General features: G+C 60.4%; 1 protein-coding gene and 1 long non-coding RNA gene across 15 annotated transcripts in view; one reads left to right on the top strand and one right to left on the bottom strand.

Moving 5' to 3' along the window:
- Positions 1-21,603, top strand: part of LRP8 (LDL receptor related protein 8) — an 80,835-nt gene that overhangs the window by 20,987 nt on the left and 38,245 nt on the right. For all 14 annotated transcript variants that reach the window (XM_084872879.1, XM_084872872.1, XM_084872882.1 and 11 more), the window contains exon 3: positions 17,877-17,999. In XM_084872879.1, the coding sequence (XP_084729005.1) occupies positions 17,877-17,999 (123 nt within the window). The remainder of the gene's footprint in view (positions 1-17,876; positions 18,000-21,603) is intronic.
- On the bottom strand, positions 13,422-18,002 carry LOC311616956. The gene is made up of 3 exons (XR_014794021.1): positions 17,908-18,002; positions 16,628-16,722; positions 13,422-13,493 (listed from the first exon to the last, which is right to left on the bottom strand). It is a non-coding gene; the product is annotated as an uncharacterized lncRNA (long non-coding RNA).

Raw genomic sequence — 21,603 nt, 5'->3', positions numbered from 1 at the left:
GGCCGCCTTGCAGGGACTGAGCTCCCTGTCCGCTGAGGTGTGCAGGCCGGGCTGCCAGGACTGCCTCAGAGGGGCGCTCCCTGTCTGAGGTCGTGGGGTGCTCTTGGAATCAGGCCCAGGCCCATGATTTGAGTCCAGCCTTCCCTGTAGGCTAGGCATCAACCCTCCAGGTGAGTGCTCAGCCTCTCCTGGGCGCAGGGGCAGCCCCTCTGCCCCCCAGGCCCCCTCTCCCTCTCCCTAGGACCCGCTTCCCTCCTCGGCCTCAGGCCGGGCCATGTTTGGGACATTTGGAAGAAGCCCTTGCTCTGGGTTCCTCGAATATTTTGAAATTAATTAGAACATTAAATGGTAGCCCCCTGGGAGGACCCCGCCATCTGGTTGTCACGGGAAAGGCAGGGAAAGCTATGATTATTTGTCTGTGGTGTGTGAGAGTCCTGTGAAGCCACCTGTGCACGTGTGGGGGAGTGGTCCGTGTGCTGCGACATGTGCACAGGGCGGCACGTGTGTCTGAGCGTGTTCAGTGTGCTGTGTGCATGGGCCTGAGGTCTGCACGTCTGCCTGGGCACACGCCTGTGCCCGGCTCTGGCTTTTGGGACAATGAGCCAGGCAGAGAGGCGGCCTGCTCTCGTCCCCTCCTGGCCACGGCGGGCAGGGGTTAGGGCTGGATTTACAAGTGCACCGCTGACCTGCAAGGGGCAGGGAGGGTGGGATTCTCGTCCCCTGATTGACAGATGGGGGAGCCCAGGCCCTCCCAAGCACAGAGCCAGGGGTGCAGGGGCCAGGACTGGGGCTACCTGGGCGCGCTCTTTCTCTCCCAGGTGGCTGTTGCCCCGGCCAGTGCTTCATGCTTTTGCTATTGGATGTTCATGGTGGCCCAGAGGTAAGGTGACCAGATGTCCCGCTTTTGGCGGGACAGTCCAATTTGTCTCGCGTCCCGCAGCGTTTTAAAAAAGTCCCGATTTTTGGAAAAAATCGGGACTTTTTTAAAACGCCGCGGGACGCGAGACAAATTGTTGAAAACCGGGACGTCTGGTCACCTTACCAGAGAGGTTCTTGAGAGGGTACCCCCCCGGCCCCCCTCAGGGTGGCTCAGAGGGCAAGGTCGGGGCTTGGGCTGCAGATGCTCCTGTTGTGTTGGAGGCGGCGGCCGGGCTGCTGGCCTGGCCCAGGGCTGTGGTGTCACGGCAGAACACGGGGCGGATGGATGGATGGTCCTGAGCCCATCCTGCCTCTCTCTGAGCCTCGGGGGCTGGTGTAAGAGCTGAGGGGAGAGGTGGACCATATACAAGGGGCTGTGTACACCTTGAGATGCAGCGGGCAGATGGGGGCCTGGCCCAGAGGCACCGTCACAGGGAGATCGAGGCCTCGAATCTGGTGCCTTCCCCAGCCTCGCTCGGCCAGAGTCTGTAATCGCTGTGGGAGCGGCGGGGGACGCCCCTTCGGAAACAGCCAGCCCCGTGAGCCCAGCCGGCTGTCCAGCGACACCGCCACCTGGACCCTCTTCTCTCAGGAGCAGCCCTTCTACCCTGTGTGTGGAGACACCACGTTAGGAAGAACGAGGCCAGGCCTCCTGGTGCCCTCTAACAGGTGTAGCAAAGCCGAAACCGGTGTGGCTCAGTGGATAGAGAATCGGCCTGTGGACTCAAAGGTCCCAGGTTCGATTCCTGTCAAGGGCATGTACCTTGGTTGCGGGCACATCCCCAGTGGGGGGTGTGCAGGAGGCAGCTGATCGATGATGGTTCTCTCTCATCGATGTTTCTAACTCTCTATCCCTCTCTCTTCTCTGTGAAAAATCAATAAAATATACCAAAAAAAAAAACCCACAAAACTTCCTGAGGACCCCCACCCACTGTGTGCAGAGCCTGGGGCTGGGGAGGGGGGTGACAACTGAGAGGCGTTGAGAGGAACTTTTGTCTCTGAGCCGTGTCTAAGCCCAGGCCTCCTGCTGGGAAAGACTCGCGGTCTGCGAGGCCGGGGAGGGCCCCAGGTGTGTGGTCTCCATCACAGGGTGACAGCACCTCCGGGCCAGGCCTCATCGTCCAGTGCGCTCTGACTTGAGTCCTGCGAGTCAGAATTCACCATCGCAGTGTTGGATGAGGAAAACACAGGCTCCAGCGGCCAAGGAAGCTGCCTGAGGTCACAGCCAGGAAGGGGCACAGCCGGGGTTTGCGCCCTGGTTTGTAATCTGCTCCCGGTGGGAAGAGGGCACCGCGGGCAGCAGATTGGCCCCTTCCAGACCTGTGCCAGGAGGAGACGTCCACTCGAAGAGAAGCCGGAGGTGGTGGGTGGTCCCGGGGCAGCAGGCGCGCTACAGAGCAAGCTGTTCCCGAAGTGGCTTCGCTTCCATCGACGCCGTGCTGGGACCCAGAGCCTCAGGGAGCCCCGCTGGCTCAGAGCCTCAGGGTGACGGGCACCCTGCCTCAGAGGCCCTGAGAGGTGGCAGGGGTGGCGGAGGTCTGGGCCAGGATGCCAGTGGGAAGTGAGGGTCTGCTGGCACCTGCCCCGCTCCCTCCCTCTGCTCACTTCCCACAGCATGTCTGACTCCGTTAGCCCGGCTCCGGCCAGAGCCTCCTGGCCATCCTGCTGGGCCCCTGGCCGGAGGCACTGAGCTGTGGCCGCAGCCATTACTCTGCCCACGCTGCCCGCCTCCTGGGTGGGTGGTCTCCACCAGAGCCGTGAGCCCAGCCCTACAGGTTATGGCTACCTCTTTATATATATATATATTTAAATATATATTTTTTATTAATTTTTTTTACAGAGAAGAAGAGAGAGGGATAGAGAGTTAGAAACAGCAATGATAGAAAAACATCAATCAGCTGCCTCCTGCGCACTCCCCACTGGGGATGCACCCACAACCAATGTACATGCCCTTGACCGGAATCGAACCTGGGACCCTTCAGTCCGCAGGCCGACGCTCTATCCGCTGAGCCAAACCGGTTTCGGCATGGCCACCTCTGAAGGTCTTACCTAACTACAGGGCTTGCATGTAAGAGGGCACCTGGCACACAGCAGGCCCCTGCTTGGTTCTTTCGTCTTCCGGCAGCAGAGACCTGAGATGTTCCTGTTAGAAGAGGGGTCTGCGGAAGCTCCGCCCTCCCAGGCTCCCTCCCAGGACACAGGACTCAGGGATGTGAGCTGGGCCAGGGGAAACCCCTGTGGCCTCTCCCCTGAGCCCTCCCTGAGCAGGGCCTGGGACAGCTCTGCCCCGAGCACCTGCCAAGCAGGCCAGTGGCCACACGTGGGCCCGCCCTCCCTCCCCCGTGCGTGGCCATCTCGCAGGAGCAGGGAGCGTTCCCTGGTGCCCATCATTAGGGTGCTGCCCCGGCCAACAGACAGCCTGATCCCAATGGGCCCGGGGCCACGGTCACAGGCTCTTCGGGGGTCCTCGCTTTATCTCTCGCTGTTTTGAGGAGGCTGAAGCCATTGGTATTCCACTCCGGTTACCAGAGCGGCTGTCTCCTCGGTATTATGCCTTCATGTCCTTTATCGCACGGCAAGTTGGAATGAATCGCCCCTCTCCACCCGCCTTTCCCACCGAAACCTATTACCAGTCTGTCTGCCGGTTAAAAGTCATTTCGTGGCGGCTCTTGGCTCCTTTCCACTTCCCCAGGAATCTTTCTGATCGGAGCCAAAGAGCAAGGAGGGGGTGAGAAGTCCATTTGTACCGAGTGGGGATCTCCTGTGGAGAACTTATTTCCCTCCCCGCACAGAGGAAGGAGCACGTCCAGCCCCCGGCCGGCTGGCCGGCGCAGCTGACGAGCCCCCTGTCGCTGAGAGCGTTCGGGGAGGCAGAGCGGCCATATGTCAGCGGTGGGAACCAGGATTCCTGCACTGGCGGGAGGGGGAGCAGGCCCTGGCCACCGGGTGCCTCGAAGCTCCCAGGGTTCTGTTTTCTGATTTTGGGTTCACAGTTCTCTCTGTGACTTCAAAGTTGGGAAGATTCTGTGAGGTCGAGGTCCTAGCATCGGGCCGTTGAGGGTTAGGTACGTTTTTGTTTTGTTTTGTTACGCCTCACTGAGGGTATTTCTCCCACTGCTTTTCAGAGAAAGTGGGAGGGAGAGAGAGAGAGAGAGAGAGAGAGAGAGAGAAACATCTATGTGGGAGAGACACATCGACTGGTTGCCTCCTTCACGAGCCTGGACTGGGGGTGTGGAGTGTGCCCTTGGGAATCAGACCTGTGACCCTTGGGTGCATGGGCTGACGGTCTAACCACTGAGCACACCGACCAGGGCTAGGTTTAAGCACTTTCAAATTGTGTGTTGTAAGATTCCAAGACCCTCCCCTGGAGCTGGAGATTCTGTTCTGTGATTCTAAGGCTGTTTTAGGATTCTGTGCGCCTCTCAAGCTTCAATTCTGTGCCGTGACCAGGTCTTGGCAGGGCTTTGCTGAGGCCGCCTTGGGCGTGTGGCCTCAGGCCAGGCCAGCTCTAGCTTCAGTTTCCCCCATTTATGAAACGTAAGGCTTGGGCCCGATGGCCGCCAGGGCCTGACCTGCCGTTGTGCTCCGTCTGCATCTTTCTGTTTTCTTGTAGAGCACTCGGGGTAAGAGCACCTGGGTTCTGGTTCTCCCGTGAGCTCTAGGACTTTGGGACAGTCCACTGCCATTCAAGGACTTTGCCTCCTCACCCCTCAAAAATGGAGATGCCTCCCCACCTCACAGAGCTGCTGGGCCTGGGGGCTCTAACCTGCTACTCAGCACTGCATCCACTCGGGGTCCCTGTCCTGCAGATTTCCTGTGGGCCCTGCTGGGTCTCTCTGTCCCCCTAACATGGTTCTCCTCCGTGGCCCCTGACGTCAGCCCCCTCCCCCTGTCTCCATGGAGCACCTGCCCTGATGTCCTCCTCACCCCTGCTGCCCCTCCCAGGAGCAGGTGCCGACCTCGCAGGCTCACGGCACACAGCCCTGCCCACCCCTGAGTGCCCTCCACAGCCCCTTCCACTCCCCGCCTGGGGAGGCACTCCGGGCAGGCGGGTGAGGGGTGCACATGGAAAACCTGGCTCCTTTGTAACCGGACGGCCAAGGGGTGTGGGCTGCCTGTCACTACTTGAGCCAGTTAAGCAGAGACAGGGTTGAATCATATATGAGCATTTATCCCAATAATGCTGGCAGGATGGGAGAGCAGCAGGTCATCCACAAAAATCTGCTCTCCCCTCCCCAGAAGCCAGCTGCTTATGTTGGGTAGAAGGACACAGATTATGTGGGAGAGTAAGAATTACAGGCCTGCCAAAACCGGCTTGGCTCAATGGATAGGGCGTCAGCCAACAGACTGAAAGGTCCCAGGTTCGATTCCGGTCAAGGGCATGTACCTTGGTTGCAGGCACATCCCCAGTTGGGGGGTGTGAAAGAGGCAGCGGATAGATGATTATCTCTCATCGATGTTTCTAACTCTCTATCCCTCTCTCTTCCTCTCTGTAAAAAATCAATTATATATATATATATATATATATATATATATATATATATATATATATATATAAGAATTACAGGCCTGGGAAAGGAGGCAGGTATAATGGTTACAGGTAGCAGACAATGCGGGCTGGGCGGCTGTGGGGGGCGGAGAGGGGGAGGGGAGGGTGCCCTGGGCACCTCCGGGGCAGATCACAGGCTGTAGGGGCCGGGATTGAGAAGTGTGAGCGCCTCCAGGACTCACTCGATTGTCTATCTTTCCACAACGGTGGCAGTTCTGGGGAAGGGAGGATGGACTGCATTCCGACGACGTTGGCGCCGTGTCCCAGGGTGTGCCGCTCTCACCCAGGTTAGAATGCGCGTCCTCTCCTTCGAACAGGACGCTCATGGTTAACAGGGCGTGATTAACAGTTCCTTATCATGGTAGCTAGTCCCCAATATTCTATTTCTGCCTCTAACGCTTTCCCTCTCACGACTAGATGAGGGTCGGAGGCACGGGGAGGGTAAGGGACTCGTCTGAGGTCACCCCAGAGGTCAAGGGCAGCCTGAGGGGTGCCCAGGATTCCAAGGCCCATACCAGTCGAAGGCTCCTTCACTCCCGCCCCCCAAACCCTAGCCTGGGTTTGGGGGGCTCCCCCAGAGGAGCCCCGCGAAGGGCTTGCCCAGAGCCCAGCTACAATGAGAGGGGAATGCTGGCCTCCCCTGAGGCCGGCTTCATGGTGGTAGCTGAGCATCGGGTCCCCAGCTCTCTGAGCTGGTGGGATGGCTTATTTATTATTATTATTATTTTTTAGTGTATTTTTAACAGAGGGGAAGGAAGAGGGATAGAGAGTTAGAAACATCGATCAGAGAGAAATATCAATCAGCACATCTCCTACTGGGGATGTGCCCGCAACCAAGGTACATGCTCTTGACTGGAATCGAACCTGGGACCCTTCAGTCTGCAGGTCGACGCTCTATCCACTGAGCCAAACCGGTTAGGACGGGATGGCTTATGATCCCACACCAATTTGGTGGAGTTCTCCCTGGCCTCCTCGGGCTGCCAGCAGGGAGATGAGTGCTGCCCAGCAGGGTCCTAGATCTTCCCCTGGACACTGCCAGCCAGGGTGGGCGCAGCCTGGAAGGGCTGGCTGCAGACACCGCCCAGGTCTGACCCCCCACAACCATGGCGACAGAATAAACACCTTTTGGATAACTGAGTTGCTAATGTTCTGCCCTTAGTGCTCTGGGCCCCAGCAGGCCCGGGCCGGACTCCACGCCTTTGGCCTTGTTGGAAGTGGAGGGCGTTGTCAGACCCATCAGCACTGATGCCCGCGTGGCCTGGACGAGTGGGGAGGGTTCTCCCCATGAGACGGAGGCGTCTGCTGCTGGGGGCGCTGCACCAGCCCAGGTGCCTGGTGGGACGGCCCTCGGTCTGCCCGTGACCGTGGAGCGGATGAGGAGGCGGAGCAGCCAGGGATGCAGAGCGGGCTCATGCAGCAGGGCAGCTTGGCGTGGCCCTTAGGACTTGCTAAGACACGTGGTCACGCCCCAGGGGAGGCGGGAACCCAGTAGAAGAAGGGAAGATGGCTTTCAGGCGATGGGGAGGCCTCAGCAGGGCAGTGGCTACTGACTCTGGATGTACAGCCCCCAGTCTGGAGCCACAGGAGGGTTCGGGGAGGCTGGGGACCGAGCCATGCTTCCCTCGCTCTGCCAGCCTCACCCTGAGCTCGGAGGGTAATGCCATACCTCAAAAGGAAAGGCACTCAGAGATCATCTTGTCCAACCAGTTATTTCGTGGGGGAAGCAAGGCGTAGGGAAGGAGGAAGGTCGTATGGGACAGCCAGGCCCCCAGCCAGGGGTGGGAGAACCCAATGCTAATCCCATTCACAGTGAAGTACTCTTTTTATTTTTTATTTTTTTAAAATTGATTTCAGAGAGGAAGGCAGAGGGAGAGAGAGAAACATCAATGATGAGAGAGAGGCATTGATTGGCTGCCTCCTGCATGCCCCCCACTGGGGATGAAGCCCGCAACCTGGGCATGACCTGGAATCGAACCGTGACCTCCTGGTTCATAGGTCAATGTCCAACCACTGGGCCACACTGGCCGGGCTGCAATGGAATAATCTTAACCTTTCTTCAAGTAAAAGCCAGCAGCTTCTCTGGCTCAGGCCTACACAGCTTCCCAGAGGGACGGCCTCACCCTTATGCCTCCCGCGGGGCCAGGAGGAGCTGGGGGGCGGGGCCAGGAGGAGCTGGGGGCGGGGCCAGGAGGAGCTGCGGGGGCGGGGCCAGGAGGAGCAGGGGGCGGGGCCAGGAGGAGCAGGGGGCGGGGCCAGGAGGAGCTGGGGGGTGGAAAGCTCACACCGGCCTTCTGAGCAGGAAGCCCTGGGCCAGCACAGAGGGCGCGCCCCTGAGAGACCCCCCAGTCCCAGGAGGTGGATTTCCCAATAATCAGTGGCGCTGTCCTTTACCACCAGGGTGGCCCGGTGGGGCTCCTCCAGCCTAATTGGTGAAATCATCTGCATTTTCCACTTTGTGGGGCTGCTTCCCAGCGTGGCCAGCCCCTGCCTCACGGCCAGAGCTGCTGACTGCCTGAGGACGGAGGAAGGACTTGCCCTCATTCCAGGCTGTGGGGCAGGAATGGCCATCCTGTCTCCTGCTCTCTCATTCCCTCGCTTCCTGGGCAAACCCTTCTAGGCTGCTGCCTTAGACACAGGCCCGGGGGGGGGGGGGGGTGTCCACAGCTCACTGGCAGGGCTGGCTGGTGCAGCCCCGCCCTGCGTAGGTCCTCAGGCCCCTCTGGCCTGGCCTCCTCACTCCTGGCTGCAGGGCTCTGACCTGGGAGCCCTGGGTCCCCAACTTGAAGCCGGCGGGGAGGAAGGGGGCAGGACCCAGGGAGGCCTGCCCGACGTCACCCAGCATGCCGGTGGCAGGGCCGGGCTGGAATGAAACCTGGAGCTTTTCCTCAGCTGCTAAGGAGGAGGCAGAGAGCTGCCTCTCCTCCCGCGGGGGCTGCCGGGCAGGGGAACAGGGCCGGGAAGGTGGGGCCCAGCTCAGGAAGGTCCCATGGTCAGAGGAGCCTGAGTCCCCGTGGGCGGGGCAGGTGGCGGGAGCCAGGCCGGCTCTGGCTGGAGGTCGCGGGGGCTTCCCAGCCTCCTGTCCTCTGGAGGCTTCTGCTCTGAGGATGCCCTGCGTCTCCCTCTGGCTGGTTCCTTGAGACCTAAAATCCTAATGCCAAGTGGGTGGCCCACATCCAGGGTGGGCAGGCCTCGCCTAGAAGATGGGCAGAGCCATGGGTATGCTCTGTGTCCTGCCTGCTCCTCTAAGCGGCCCCCTGCACGGTGCAGACGCCAGCCGGGCCCGTGCGGAATCCCCCCCCTCTCCCACCCCCGTCCCCCCGCCCCGCCAGCTGTCACTGCCCAGTGCCTCCCCTCCCGCACCACAAATCACCGGGCCAGGAAGACCCCTTTGTCGCCGGTCCCTCGGAGACGCCCGTCTTCCCCGTGGCGACAGGGAGTCCCGCGTGCCCGGGCGAGGGCTTGCACCGCCCTTGGTGACGGGCTGGGGTCGGGCGGTGTCCGGGAGCCGCGGGCTGGGCGGGGCCTGGAGGAGGGGCGTGGCCGTGGGAAGCCCCCGGTGACCTTCCCGGAGGGGCCTCCGGGCAGCACCGTGACCCGCAGCCATCTGTGTCTTAAAGTCACAGGCCCCGAATGCCCGCTGCCGGGTCCCTAAAGGTTTGTTCCCACGAGGAAACGGAGGCCGGGGTGGGAAGAGGCCGCACGGCTGGCAAAGGGTCTTCTGTGAGCACGCTGGTGTCAGACCCTGAGTGTGAGGGGGGCGCTGCGGGGAAGGGAGGGCTGGGGAGGACATTGGAATTGGGCCTCAAAAGAACTGGTGGCCCAGAAAGAAGCTCAACTACAGACTGATGCATATGCCTTTCAGCATAACCATTATAGCTTGTCTCATTTTTTATTCTTGTAAGTATATTTCCAGTAGGACATGATCTCACTCATCTGGGGAAATGGTGAACGACATAGACTGGTGAACAGGAACAGACCCAGAGACAAGGAGCCATGGGTCAGACTGTTGGACCTCAGAGGGAGGGTGGGGATAAAAGGGAGAGATCAATCAAAGGACTTGTGTGCACACATAGGAGCCTAACCAGTGGTCAAGGACAATAGGGGGGTGGGGTTATGAGTGGAGGGGGCGGGGTGGGGGATTGGAATGGGGGGTTGAGGACAAATATGTGATGCCTTAATCAATAAAGAAATTAATTTTAAAAAAAAAGAAAAGAGAAAAGAAACGCTGGGGAGGCATAACCGAGGGGCCAGGGGGCACCCAGGCCGAGGACTCTGCCCACCTGAACAGCGAGGACGCCCTCACCAGACTGGCCGCTCACACTCTCCCTTGGCTCTGTCCTCGTCTCCAGCCCTTCCCAGGCTCCCCCGCCCGCTCGTTTCCTCTCTCCCTCGGGGGAGGGGAGGCGGCGAGGAGGCAGACTCAGATGCCACCTGCTGCGGGAGGGTGGAGGCCGGAGCCCGCCCGTCCCCACAGACCAGGAGCTGAGCCCGCCCACCACACTCCGGGTGTGGGACACGGGGAGCTGTCTGCTTCTCCGGGGCCACCAGGGCCGGGAGCCTGGCCGTCCGTGTGTGGACGGAGAGCTGGGCCCCGGGGGGATGGAAGGTGGGGCGTCCACCGCTCACTGGCAGGTCGGACTCAGGCAGTGGCCGCCCTGAGCCCATCCGGGGCCGAGGGCGAGTCCCCGTCGCAGGGCGGAGGGTGCGCGGCCCGAGTGGCGCGGTCTCAGAACCCTGGGTCCCTGGAGAGGGAGAGCCGTCCGCCCAAGGCGCCGGGTTAAATGTCCCGTCAGTCCCTCGGGTCCGTACGCCCAGGGTCGTTAGGAACGTCACACACCTGGGGAGGCGCCAGGGCAGGTGTGACCCACAGCTGCCGAGAGCCCGGTTTCTCACACACACACACACACACACACGCACACACACACACACAGACACACACAGAGACACACACCTGGGGAGGCGCCAGGGCAGGTGTGACCCACAGCTGCCGAGAGCCCGGTTTCTCTCACACACACACACACACACACGCACACACACACACACAGACACACACAGAGACACACACCTGGGGAGGCGCCAGGGCAGGTGTGAGCCACAGCTGCCGAGAGCCCGGTTTCACACACACACACGCACACACACACACACACACACACACACAGAGACACACACCTGGGGAGGTGCCAGGGCAGGTGTGACCCACAGCTGCCGAGAGCCCGGGTTTCTCTCTCTCTCTCTCTCACACACACACACACACACACACAGACACACACACACACAGACACACAGACACACACAGAGACACACACCTGGGGAGGCGCCAGGGCAGGTGTGACCCACAGCTGCCGAGAGCCCGGTTTCACACACACACACACACACACACACACACACACACAGAGACACACACCTGGGGAGGCGCCAGGGCAGGTGTGACCCACAGCTGCTGAGAGCCCGGTTTCACACACACACACACACACACACACACACACACACACCTGGGGAGGCGCCAGGGCAGGTGTGACCCACAGCTGCCGAGAGCCCGGTTTCACACACACACACACACACACACACACTCACACTCACACACACACACACACACCGCCCGGCCTGTGGGCCTGTGGGCCTGTGGGCGGAAATGGGGAAGCAGCTGCTGAGCGTCCCCTCCTGCTTCCAGTCTTCACGTTGGGGTTTCACTGGGAACAAGGTTCCTCCGCTTAGAATAGAGCGAGTCCTCCGGGCCCCGCTGGGCCCGCTCCGTGCCAGGCCGCCGCGGCCGGGGGACGGCCGGGGCCGGGGGACGGCTGGCCTGGCGGCGGCGGCGATGGGCGCGGGAGGGGCGCCCCGAGGGGGTGCGGGTTGCTCCGGGCCACCGGCTCCGCCCCCGCCCGCTCCTGCTGTGTTGTTGCCCAAGCCAGAGAACACTCGGGTCTGTCGTCCGTTGACTGGGGTGACAGTTTAATGGCGGCTTCCTGGGCTGTCATTGAAATCCGCCTGCCAGGTTAGCGGGCCAGAGGCGGGCTGGCACGCCCCCGGCCCCCACCCGGATCTTCCTCCTGCCCGCAGCGGTTGTCTTGGCGACGCCGGGGTCTGGCGAGCTCCGGGGACGGGTAACCGCGGGGGGAGCGGCCCTTTCATCTCCCGTCCGGGTACAAGCGGCCCAGCTGTCTCAGGGCCGGGCTGCGGGGCCGGAGCCAGGCCACCCGGAGCCGGGCTGCCAGCGCCGGTCCAGCCGGGAGAGGAAGTGGAGCAGATGGTCCCTCTGTGCACTGACCGCCCACGTGGGCTTCACACCTCTGCCCTCTGGGACTCCCGCCTGCCCTGGGGGCGGGGGAGGGGGCATGCCCAAAGATGAGCTGGCATCCACCTTGCCTATGGGTCTCTGCCTCGGGGCCCGCAGCCTGTCTGCAGAAACCAGAGGGCAGACAGAGCCTGCATCCCTGACGTCTCGTCTTCCTGTCCCGCGTGGCCTGGTGTCCACCCCTCTCCCCCATGCCGGGCTCTCCTCCGGACATGTCCCCGCTCTGAGGGCTGGGGTGACCCCAGCGGTGTCTGTCAGCCTCACTCTGGGCCAGCCAGGCACTCCGGGAACGCCTCCTCCTACGGTCACTGCCGGGCGGAGCGGCCCAGGGACAGAACACTGGGTACGCGCGTCTGCTGGGCGACCGCAGGCCAGTCTCTGCCTCTTGGGGCCTCCTCTGGGGAGCGAGGGGCTGGCCCTGCAGCGGTGTTCCCGGGGCTGTGTGGCTCGTCAGACGGCTGGCTTCTTGGGAAAAGGACAGGCGTGGCAACCAGAAGAGGAGGTGCTTGGCTCCCAGGCTTGGGAAGTGCTGGGGGGAAAGAAGTCAGTCCCATGGGAACTGTTTGCTTCTCTGGTACCACCACGACCCTGGAGTCTGACTGCCAGTGTGTGGACTGAGACCTGTGCCCCGTAGGGATGGAAGGGGGGCATCCACAGCTCACCGGCAGGTCTGACTCAGGCAGGCTTTCCCAGGGCTTTTGTAAGCCGGTGGCACCCTGGACCCCCAAGAGGGAAAATAAGTGTCTTATCCAGACATCGGAGGGGAAGGGGGCGGGGGGTGGCCACCTGCTCCATGTCCTGCCCCTGCCGTCCTGCTCCTCCGCGGGGAAGGCCCAGCAGCTGAGAGCCGTAAGTCTGGCTGGCTGCCAGGAGGCCGCGCTGTGCTGGGCAGAGGCTGGTGTCCCTGGGTGAGCTCAGGAACCCCAGCCCCTGCGCCGGGCTCTGGGGAGTAGCTTGGTGCAGGGCGGGGGGGGGGGGGGGGGCGTGAGCTGGCCCTGGCCGGAGGAGCTCCCAGATCCCCAGCCCTGCCTGGCCATTCTGCTCCAGACCCCAGGCCCTGTGACCCTGGAATGCCCTGCATCGCTCTCCTCCCTCCCACAGCGTGGCGGACGGTCCCTTCCTCCTGGAAGCCTTTCCTGACCCCTAGACGTGGTGGGACTGGGAGTCAGGAACTTGGGGTGCAGGTGCAGGTGCAGCCCTCCCCTGGACAGTGCCGTGAGGCTGAGCAGCCACCTCCTCGGGCCCCTGGTTTTCCGGCTTACAGAACAGCCGATCCCATCCAGGCCTCCGAGGCTCTGACGGGACAGAGCACTGGGACTGCCAAGAGGAAGCCACCCCACGCGGTTCCGCCTGGCAGCCCGGACTAATCTTTGTCCCGAAGCCCCTGGAGCACCGGGGCGGTGGGATGAGCGTGGGCGGGAATGACAGCGGGAAATGACGCGTATTGTCCCGGCGGGGTGGGGGGGGGGGTGCCTCTGGGGGCGGGGAAGCTGGCAGGTGCTGAGTGACCATCATCATTTCACAAGATCATGGACTCTGGGCACAGAGAGGGGCCCCAGATGCCGTCGGCACCACACCTCCATCCCCACAGGAGGAGGCAGGCCCTCCTGTGGCTGAGGGGCCCAGTGGCACACCCAGAGCGGGGGCTTCTGGCGCCACCCCCCTCAGACTCCGCCTTCATGCTTTTCCGTTTATGCACTGGCACCATCCTTAGCCCGTTCACCAGCAAGACTGTGTGGGGAAGCAGGGATATTATCCCTGAATGCAGATGAAGAAAGCGAGGCTCAGCCCTCGCCGGTTTGGCTCCGTGGACAGCATCAGCCTGTAGACTAAAGGTCCTGGGTTCAATTCCAGTCAAGGGAACATGCCTGAGTTTCAGGCTCAATTATCAGTGAGGGGGCGTGAAGGAGGCAGCTGATCAGTGATTCTCTCTCATCATTGATGCTTATATCTCTCTCTCTCCCTCTCCCTTCCTCTCTGAAATAACATTTTTTTAAAAATGTTTTTTGTTGTTGTTTGTTTTTGTTTTTAAAAATATATATTTTATTGATTTTACACAGAGAGGAATTGAGAGGGATAGAGAGTTAGAAATGTCGATGAGAGAGATATATCAACCAGCTGCCTCTTGCACACCCCCTACTGGGGATGTGCCCGCAACCAAGGTATGTGCCCTTGACCGGAATCGAACCCAGGACCTTTCAGTTCGCAGGCCGACGCTCTATCCACTGAGCCAAACCGGTTTGGCATGAAATAACATATTTTTTAAAAGAAAGAAAGCAGAGGCTCAGAGAGGTTCTATAAGTTGCAAAAGGTCACGCAGCCCACAGGGGGCAGAGCAGAGCTCGTCTGGCCGTGGGCTGCCTGACACTCTCCTTGGCCAGTTTCCTTGTAATAAATCGCCATTCCCACTTCCTTTGTCCTGGATTTCCCGTCCTCCCCCCCTTGGCCCGTGGAATCCCAAGCCCTTTGTGGCAGCTCATCTGTTGCCATGGCACCAGATTATGATGTCGCAGACCCTGGATGATTACATACGGCTCCTGGGCCGCGGAGCACAGGGGCTCACAGAGGTGGGCATTGTCCAAGGGGCGACGGGCATGGAGGGACATGAATCCCTGGAAACAGGAGCCACGGCCTCCCGCCCAGCTGGGGAATCACCCCGGGAGCCGGAGCCAAGGCTGCCTCGGCCAAGAGGGGCGGTCAGGGGGGCTGGCCTGGCTCGTCCGACAGCCTCGGAAGGCTGCCCGGCCCTCATGGCCTGGCAGTGCCGATGCAGCCTCTTGACTGTTCGGGCTCAAGTCCCTGAACCACCGGCCCCGGGCGCTGGCTCTGTCCTCCGGGGCACCCTTTTGCCTTTTCTGTGTCCGTGCTGCCTGGGAAGCCGCCGGTCCCACCTGCCCAGAGAGGGGAGGGACTGGGTGGAGGCGGCCGTGCCCGGACTCAGTCTCCGCTCTGACCCCAATCCCTCCGCGTTGTTACACGTCAGGGCCCATCAAGGTGGGTTAGTCTAGTCCCGACCTAACACGGCATGCTGCCTGCCTCAGTTTCCCCAGGACAGCCCATGAGCAGAGCACGCGTGGACCTAAGCCCAGGTTCATGCTGCTCACACTTCTGGGCACGGCCCAGGAGAACGCGTCATGCAGGCACCTCCGGGCTGGGTTGATGTGCCGGGACCGGTGGCTCCTGGAACCCAGGCACAGTGCGCCTGCCGCTCCGAGTCCTCCCTCTCCTCCTGGCATGCCGAGATGGCGGAAGGCCTCAGTGGAGGGAGCCTGAGCTTTGGCAGCTGCCACATGGAATTGAAACCCCACGCCTGCCACCACCACCCTCCCCTCTTTGAGCCTCAACTTCCTCCTGTGCAAAATGGGAGTGACAGCCGAAACGGGTTTGGCTCAGTGGATAGAGCGTCGGCCTGCGGACTGAAGGGTCCCAGGTTTGATTCCAGTCAAGGGCATGTACCATGGTTGCTGGCACATCCCCAGTGGGGGGTGTACAGGAGGCAGCTGATCGATGACTCTCATTGATGTTTCTGGCTCTCTATCCCTCTCTCTTCCTCTCTGTAAAAATCAATAAAACATATATATTTTTAAAAATTGACAGCAGCTACCAGGGCCTCGAACTGTGAGGTCGAATCGTGGCCCCGCTTTCGCCCACATGTGACCTTGGGCGTGTGGCTTAGCACCCCTGGTTTTCCCATGTGTCGCTCAGGACAAATGGGCCCTTGTGGGGTTTTCCTGGAAAAGGGCCGTGCATGGAGACTGGCATGTGTGTCCTGACACACTCGGGGAATGTAGGAAAGGGGTGTTTCTCTTTTGGATGCTGAGCTTCTGGTGGAGAAAATTCCCTGCTGGCCCTGCTGGGAACTGCCCGGGGCTGGGGCTCAGCCCTGTGCTTATTCTCAGGTGACACTCTATCTGCTGAGCCAAACTGACTATGGACCTGATTCACCTAACGGTGGTACTGATGTCTGTGACTACCCCGCCCCGAGGAGCCGGGCTCAGGAGGGCTGCTCAGCTCCTGGCCTGCAGTCAGGACAGCTGGCTCTGGTCCCGGCCTTGCTGTTTCCCTGGGCTGACCCTCCCCTCTCTGAGCCTCAGGCTCCCCAGCTGTAGGTGGGTTCTGATTCCTCCGGTTTCCTCTAGCCCTGCACGAAGGCGTTCTTCTGTGGAAAGTGTGAAGAAAGCATCCTAGGATGCAGATATACTGCAAGGATTCCACTGAAAAGAGAGGCAGGCCCAGCCGGTATGGCTCAGTGGTTGAGCATCAACCTGTGAACCAGGAGGTCACGGTTTGATTCCTGGTCAGGGCACGTGCCTGGGTTGTGAGCTCCATCCCCAGTAGGGGGCGTGTAGGAGGCAACCGATCAATGATTCTCTCTCATCATTGATGTTTCTATCTCTCCCTCTCCCTTCCTCTCTGAAATAAATAAAAATGTATATTTTAAAAAAAGAAAGAAGAGAGCGGCAGAAATAGGATGGACTCAGGAAACGCAGTCCTGTTGCTCCAGAGGCAGCCAGGGAGGATGGACACAGTCCAAGGTCGGCCACTGGAAGGAGCTTCTGGGAGGGTGGGGGGAGCCCGGGCCAGGACGTGTGAGCAGAGGCCGGGCAGCTGTGCTCCCCCGGGGCTCGAACCCCCACTGAGAGCTGCCCCGCCAGGCCCCGTGCTGAATGTGACCCGGCTCCCACACGGGAGCATCAGGCCAGCGAAGGGACAGAGAGAAGGGCACCCCGTGTTCCTGTCCCAGTTCTGCTCCAGCTGGGAGAGCTCAGCCTGCTACCTCATCCCCCACGAGGCCACAGACACCCCATTTCCTTTGCTTCTAATTAAGACTTCAGACCGTGAAAACAGCAATAGCTGCTACTTACGGAGCATCTGCTGTGTGCCAGGATCTCTGCTGCGAGTTCCTCATACATCACAACTTGCTTCCTTCTTCAGAGCCCTTTGCTTCCTTCTTCCCATCCTATATAATAAAAGCCTGATATGCAAATCGACCGAACGGCAGAATGACCGGCCGCTATGACTCACACTGACCACCAGGGGGAAGATGCTCAATGCAGGAGCTGCCCCCCTGCCCCGCCCCCAGCACAGCGCCGATAGCGGGAGCCTTTCCTGCCTCTGTGGCAGTTGGACATCCCTCGAGGGCTCCTGGACTGCAAGAGGGCACAGGCTGGGCTAAGGGACCCCCCCACACACACACCCTGAGTGCATGATTTTCTCCGGCCACTAGTTATAAGATAAGAAAACAGAGGCTCAAAGGTTAACAACCCCAATGTCAGACAGATCAGAGGCAGAGCTGGGATTCAAACCCCCCGTGTGGAGGCCTCCCCCACCCCCAGACTGGAAGCACCCTGGGGACAGACTGATTTGGGTGTCTTTCCCAGTAGATTCTCTTCCCACCACTCTGAACAGAGGGTATCTCGTTAACCTTGTCATAAGACAGTCATTGGCCTTTGACTTGTTATCGCCAGCTTTCTGGCCTGGTGGGGGGAGCGGGTAAAGGGACTGAGAACTGGCGGGAGGGGCTGACGCCTCTGCGCTAGGTGGTCAGGGAGGACTTCCTGGAGGCTGTGCCAGTGGAACCAGACTTCGGGGGAAGCGAGAGGAGTGATGAGGGAACGGGCATGCCCCGGTGGGTGGACCCTGTCTCACTTGTTGGGCTTGGCTCTGAGTTTGGAGGGCAGGACAGGTGTCCCCTGTCCCCATCTGGTGCTCGGTAAAAGCCCTCCCTCGTGTCCTCCCCCCTCGTCCATGGGGCTCCCTGTGACGTAGGGGCCGTGGGAGGCCATGTGGCCCAGCGCATTCTGGTCGCCCCACAGTCGCTGGTCCTAAAAAAGCTTCCTGCCAAAACCGGTTTGGCTCAGTGGATAGAGCGTCGGCCTGCAGACTGAAAGGTCACCGGTTCGATTCCGGTCAAGGGCATGTACCTTGGTTGCGGGCACATCCCCAGTAAGGGGTGTGCAAGAGGCAGCTGATCGATGTTTCTCTCTCATAGAGATGTTTCTAACTCTCTATCCCTCTCTCTCCCTCTCTGTAAAAAATCAATAAAAATATATTTTTTTAAAAAAAGCTCCCTGTGCCCAGCAGGCCCCTCACGCTCTCCTCCTCGCCCCACAGCCAAGAAGACGTGCATGGACACCGACTTCACCTGTGACAACGGCCACTGCATCCCCGAGCGGTGGAAGTGTGACGGCGAAGAGGAGTGTTCCGACGGCTCCGATGAGTTCCCCGCCAACTGCCGTGAGTCCTGCCCCTCGGGCTGTGGGGGCTGGGGGCCGGGGAGATCTTGGGCTTCAGTTCCCTCATCAGAGCTTCCTTGTTGGGGGTTGGGAGGCTCACATGAGGTGATCTGTCCAACACAGCCCCAGACTCACTTGGCGCTGTGCCCGCAGGGGCTCCTGGCAGACAGCAGGTGGATCTGGTAGCTGGTGTCCAGCATCCTGCTCTGGGGCTGTCTTCACTGCTCCCTGGCACACCGGGCCCTGCTCCTGCGGTGCCAGGCACTGCCAAGAGAGCCCCTTTGAGTAAGGTGAGCAGACGTCCCGCTTCTGGCGGGACAGTCCCGATTTTCAACAAATGGAAAAATCGGGACTATCCCACCAGAAGCGGGACGTCTGCTCACCTTTCCTTTGAGCCTTCTGCCCAGAGGTTGCCATAGCACATCCTCCAGGCCCCCCCTGCCCTCTGCCTCCCCCACTACTTCTTTGAGGACTCTAATCATAATTCTAATAACACCAATGACCGCTGGTGCTTATGGAGCACGTACTGTGTGCCAGGCACTGTGCTAAGCTCTTTGCATACATTAATTCTTCGTATCCCCCCAACCGCAGCCTCGCGAGGCAGGGGCTGTCACTTTCTGAATGTTACAAAGGCGGACACCGGCCGAAACCGGTTTGGCACAGTGGATAGCGCGTCGGCCTGCGGACTGAAAGGTCCCAGGTTCGATTCCTGTCAAGGGCATGTACCTTGGTTGCGGGCACATCCCCGGTGGGGAGTGTGCAAGAGGCAGCTGGTCGATGATTCTCTCTCATCGGTGTTTCTAACTCTCTATCCCTATCTCTTCCTCTCTGTAAAAAATCAATAAAATACATATTTTTTTAAATTAAAAAAACAAACAGAGGACAGCGAGGCTCAGAGAGGTTGAGTGGCTTGCCGAAGGCTCCCCTGCCAGGGCTGGGAGGCCTCGGTTCTTTCCCCTGCCCCGGCAGCTCTGCCCGGCCCGGCCTCCACGGCAGGCTGGCGGCAGCCCAGGCGGCAGGGTGAGTGGGAGGCAGGGCTGAGCCCCGGGCCTGCCCCACACTCGGGGCTTTGTCTCTCCGCGATTTACTTTCCAGGCTCTAATCCTCAAAGCAAACGTACACCAGGCAGGTCATCCTGTGACATTTGTTAAATTAAAAAGGGAGACGGGAAGGGGGCGGGAAGCACCCAGGGGTCCTGGAGGCTGAGCTTCATCCGAGTGAGTGAGCCCGAGACAAAAGACGGGGTGTGGGGGGTGGAGGGGTGGTGGTAAACATGTGGAGGATGTGGGGCTGGGGGGGACCTGCAGGCACAGCCCCATGTCCTGTTAGGGATCACAGTTGTCCCAGAGGCAGAGGCAGGGACAATGGAGGCCAGCGTCCCATCTAGTCCCATCGAGGGCTGAGCTAGTGATAACTGGGTTTCCTTGTCTCCTAGCAACAGAGCTACCAGTCTCAGAGTGAGAGAAAGAGAAAGGGAGAGAGAGAGTGAGAGCAAGAGCAACCCAGCCTCAGACAGGGCCCCCTGGCTCCTTTCCCCTTTGCCCCTGCCTCCCCTGCATTGCCCCAGCGGGGTCCTTTCCTCACCCAGCAGGTAGCCGACTCCCCCCGCCCCCCAGCACTGCCCTGGGGGTGTCTGGGGGTGGGCAGCTCATTGTCTTGAGCTTCAAAAGGAACAAAGCCCAGCCACACACACTGTGACTCTCATCCTCAGGACGGCCTGGGAAAGGGGGTGGGATGGATCCCGTTCAGAGAGAAGCAAACAGGCTGCCCAGCCGACAAGGGGCAGAGCCAGTGCACGCCAGCAGCCAGTGCAGCCGGTGCGTGGCGTGCGTTTGGGGAGGGGGCTGTGGCCACAGGGGGCGTTTCCACCCCTGCCGTCAGCCCACTGGGCCAGCCAGCCCTCACGCCAGCCTGGACGCTGGGCAGAAAGGGAGTGGGGAGCTGCATCAGCGTTATTGTGGGGACCCTCTGTGTGGCGTCCCTTTTCATCTCCCTCCTGCCGCCAGGGTCCTGCCCACCCCCACCCTGCTCTCTGGGGCTGCCTCCCCGCACTGCCCGCCCCTCCCTCGCCTGCCCAGCCCGTCTCCCTGTCTTTGTCCCTTTCGCCCAGTTAGCCCTTCCCACCCCGGCCTGCTTCTCCCCCAGCTCTGCGGCACTGTCACTGGGCCCAGAGCAGTGGAGGGCCTTGCGGAATTCCCGACGCTCAGGTGTCCTGGCTGGTCTGCCTCCGGGGACCACAGGCTCCCTGAGGCTGGAGAGAGCACCCATGGGAGCGCAGCCAAGGCTGCACCCAGGGAGGGAGGAGCCCAGCTCTCTGCGTCCTCCCAGTGGTTACTGTGAGGTCCTCTGTGGGCCCTGGTTTCTAACATCCCAGAATTCCAAAGACCATGATCCCAAGATTCCTGGACTCAGGATTCTGAGCTACTCTTTCTCCCTTGCCTGTGTCCAGCTGGGGCACCAGCCCCGGGCCCCACTTCCGGTGTAGAGTTGCATGGTCAGAGGTGGAAAGGCCCATGGGCAGGGAGGACTGCCTGGAGGAGGTGAGCCAGGAGGGACCTCGAGGGTCAGGCAGCATGGGGGGACCTGGTAGCAGGCTTCCTGACTGAACGAGAACCCCACAGCCAATCCGCTGCCCATTGAATCGGTGTTGTCATAGCAACCTTCACAGCCTACCAGGTTTCTGGGGATTGTGCCAGCTCCCTGGATTCAGCCCCCTCCCCCTCCCTCAAAGAAAGATTGTAGGCAGTAGTCAAGCATGGTGGGTATGGTGTTTGATATATTTAGGTTCAGGTCCTCTAACCTGTAAGGCCTCGGGCAAACTGCCCAGTCTCCCTGGGCCTCAGCTTATTCATCTTTAAAATGGGGGCAATGGTATCTGCCTTACAGGGGATGTGAGAATCAAACGGAAAACTGCACGCAAAGTGTCAGTACTGCAGTAATGGCAGTGATACCTTTATTATTATACTAGAGGCCCGGTGCATGACATTTGTGCACTGGGGGGGGGGGGCATCCCCTCAGCCTGGCCTGCGCCCTCTCACAGTTCGGGACCCCTCGGGGGATGTCTGCCTGCAGCTTAGGCCCGCTCCCCACCATTGACGTTGCACTCACTAGCCAGAAGCTGGGCTTGCTGCTCCTTAGCCTGAGCTGGCTTGTGGGAGCGCACTGACCACCAGGGAGCAGCTCCTGCATTGAGTGTCTGCCCCCTGGTGGCCAGGGCATGTCATAGCAACCAGTCATTCCCCCATTGGTCAATTTGCATATTAGGGTTTTATTATATAGGATTTTTACTTGGGGCCCTCTCCCTCACATACCCCAGTTTAAAATCTTAGAACAGTATAAGTGAGGGGGGTTACATCGAAAGGGAAAGGGGTCTGGGAGCAGCCCCCATCCCTGCATTGCCCCACTGCAATCTGGGTTTCTCCCAGCTCTTTCCTCTGGTTCTGGATTCCGTCTGTCAAACACAGCCAGGAGTCACAGTGGGAAAGCCTGGGACATTTGCCTAATGAAAGGAGCATTTCAGCTCTAATTATAGCTCACGTGATTGGGGAAGGCTCAGACCCCCCTTCAGGCATCTGGGAGCGGTGGGAGGCGGGGAGTTTGGTTCA

Source organism: Pipistrellus hanaki, assembly GCF_964339955.1.
Source record: "Pipistrellus hanaki genome assembly, chromosome: 2".
NCBI lineage: Eukaryota > Metazoa > Chordata > Mammalia > Chiroptera > Vespertilionidae > Pipistrellus > Pipistrellus hanaki.
Note: the sequence above shows the minus strand (reverse complement) of the source record. Positions and strands in the feature narration are given on the sequence as shown.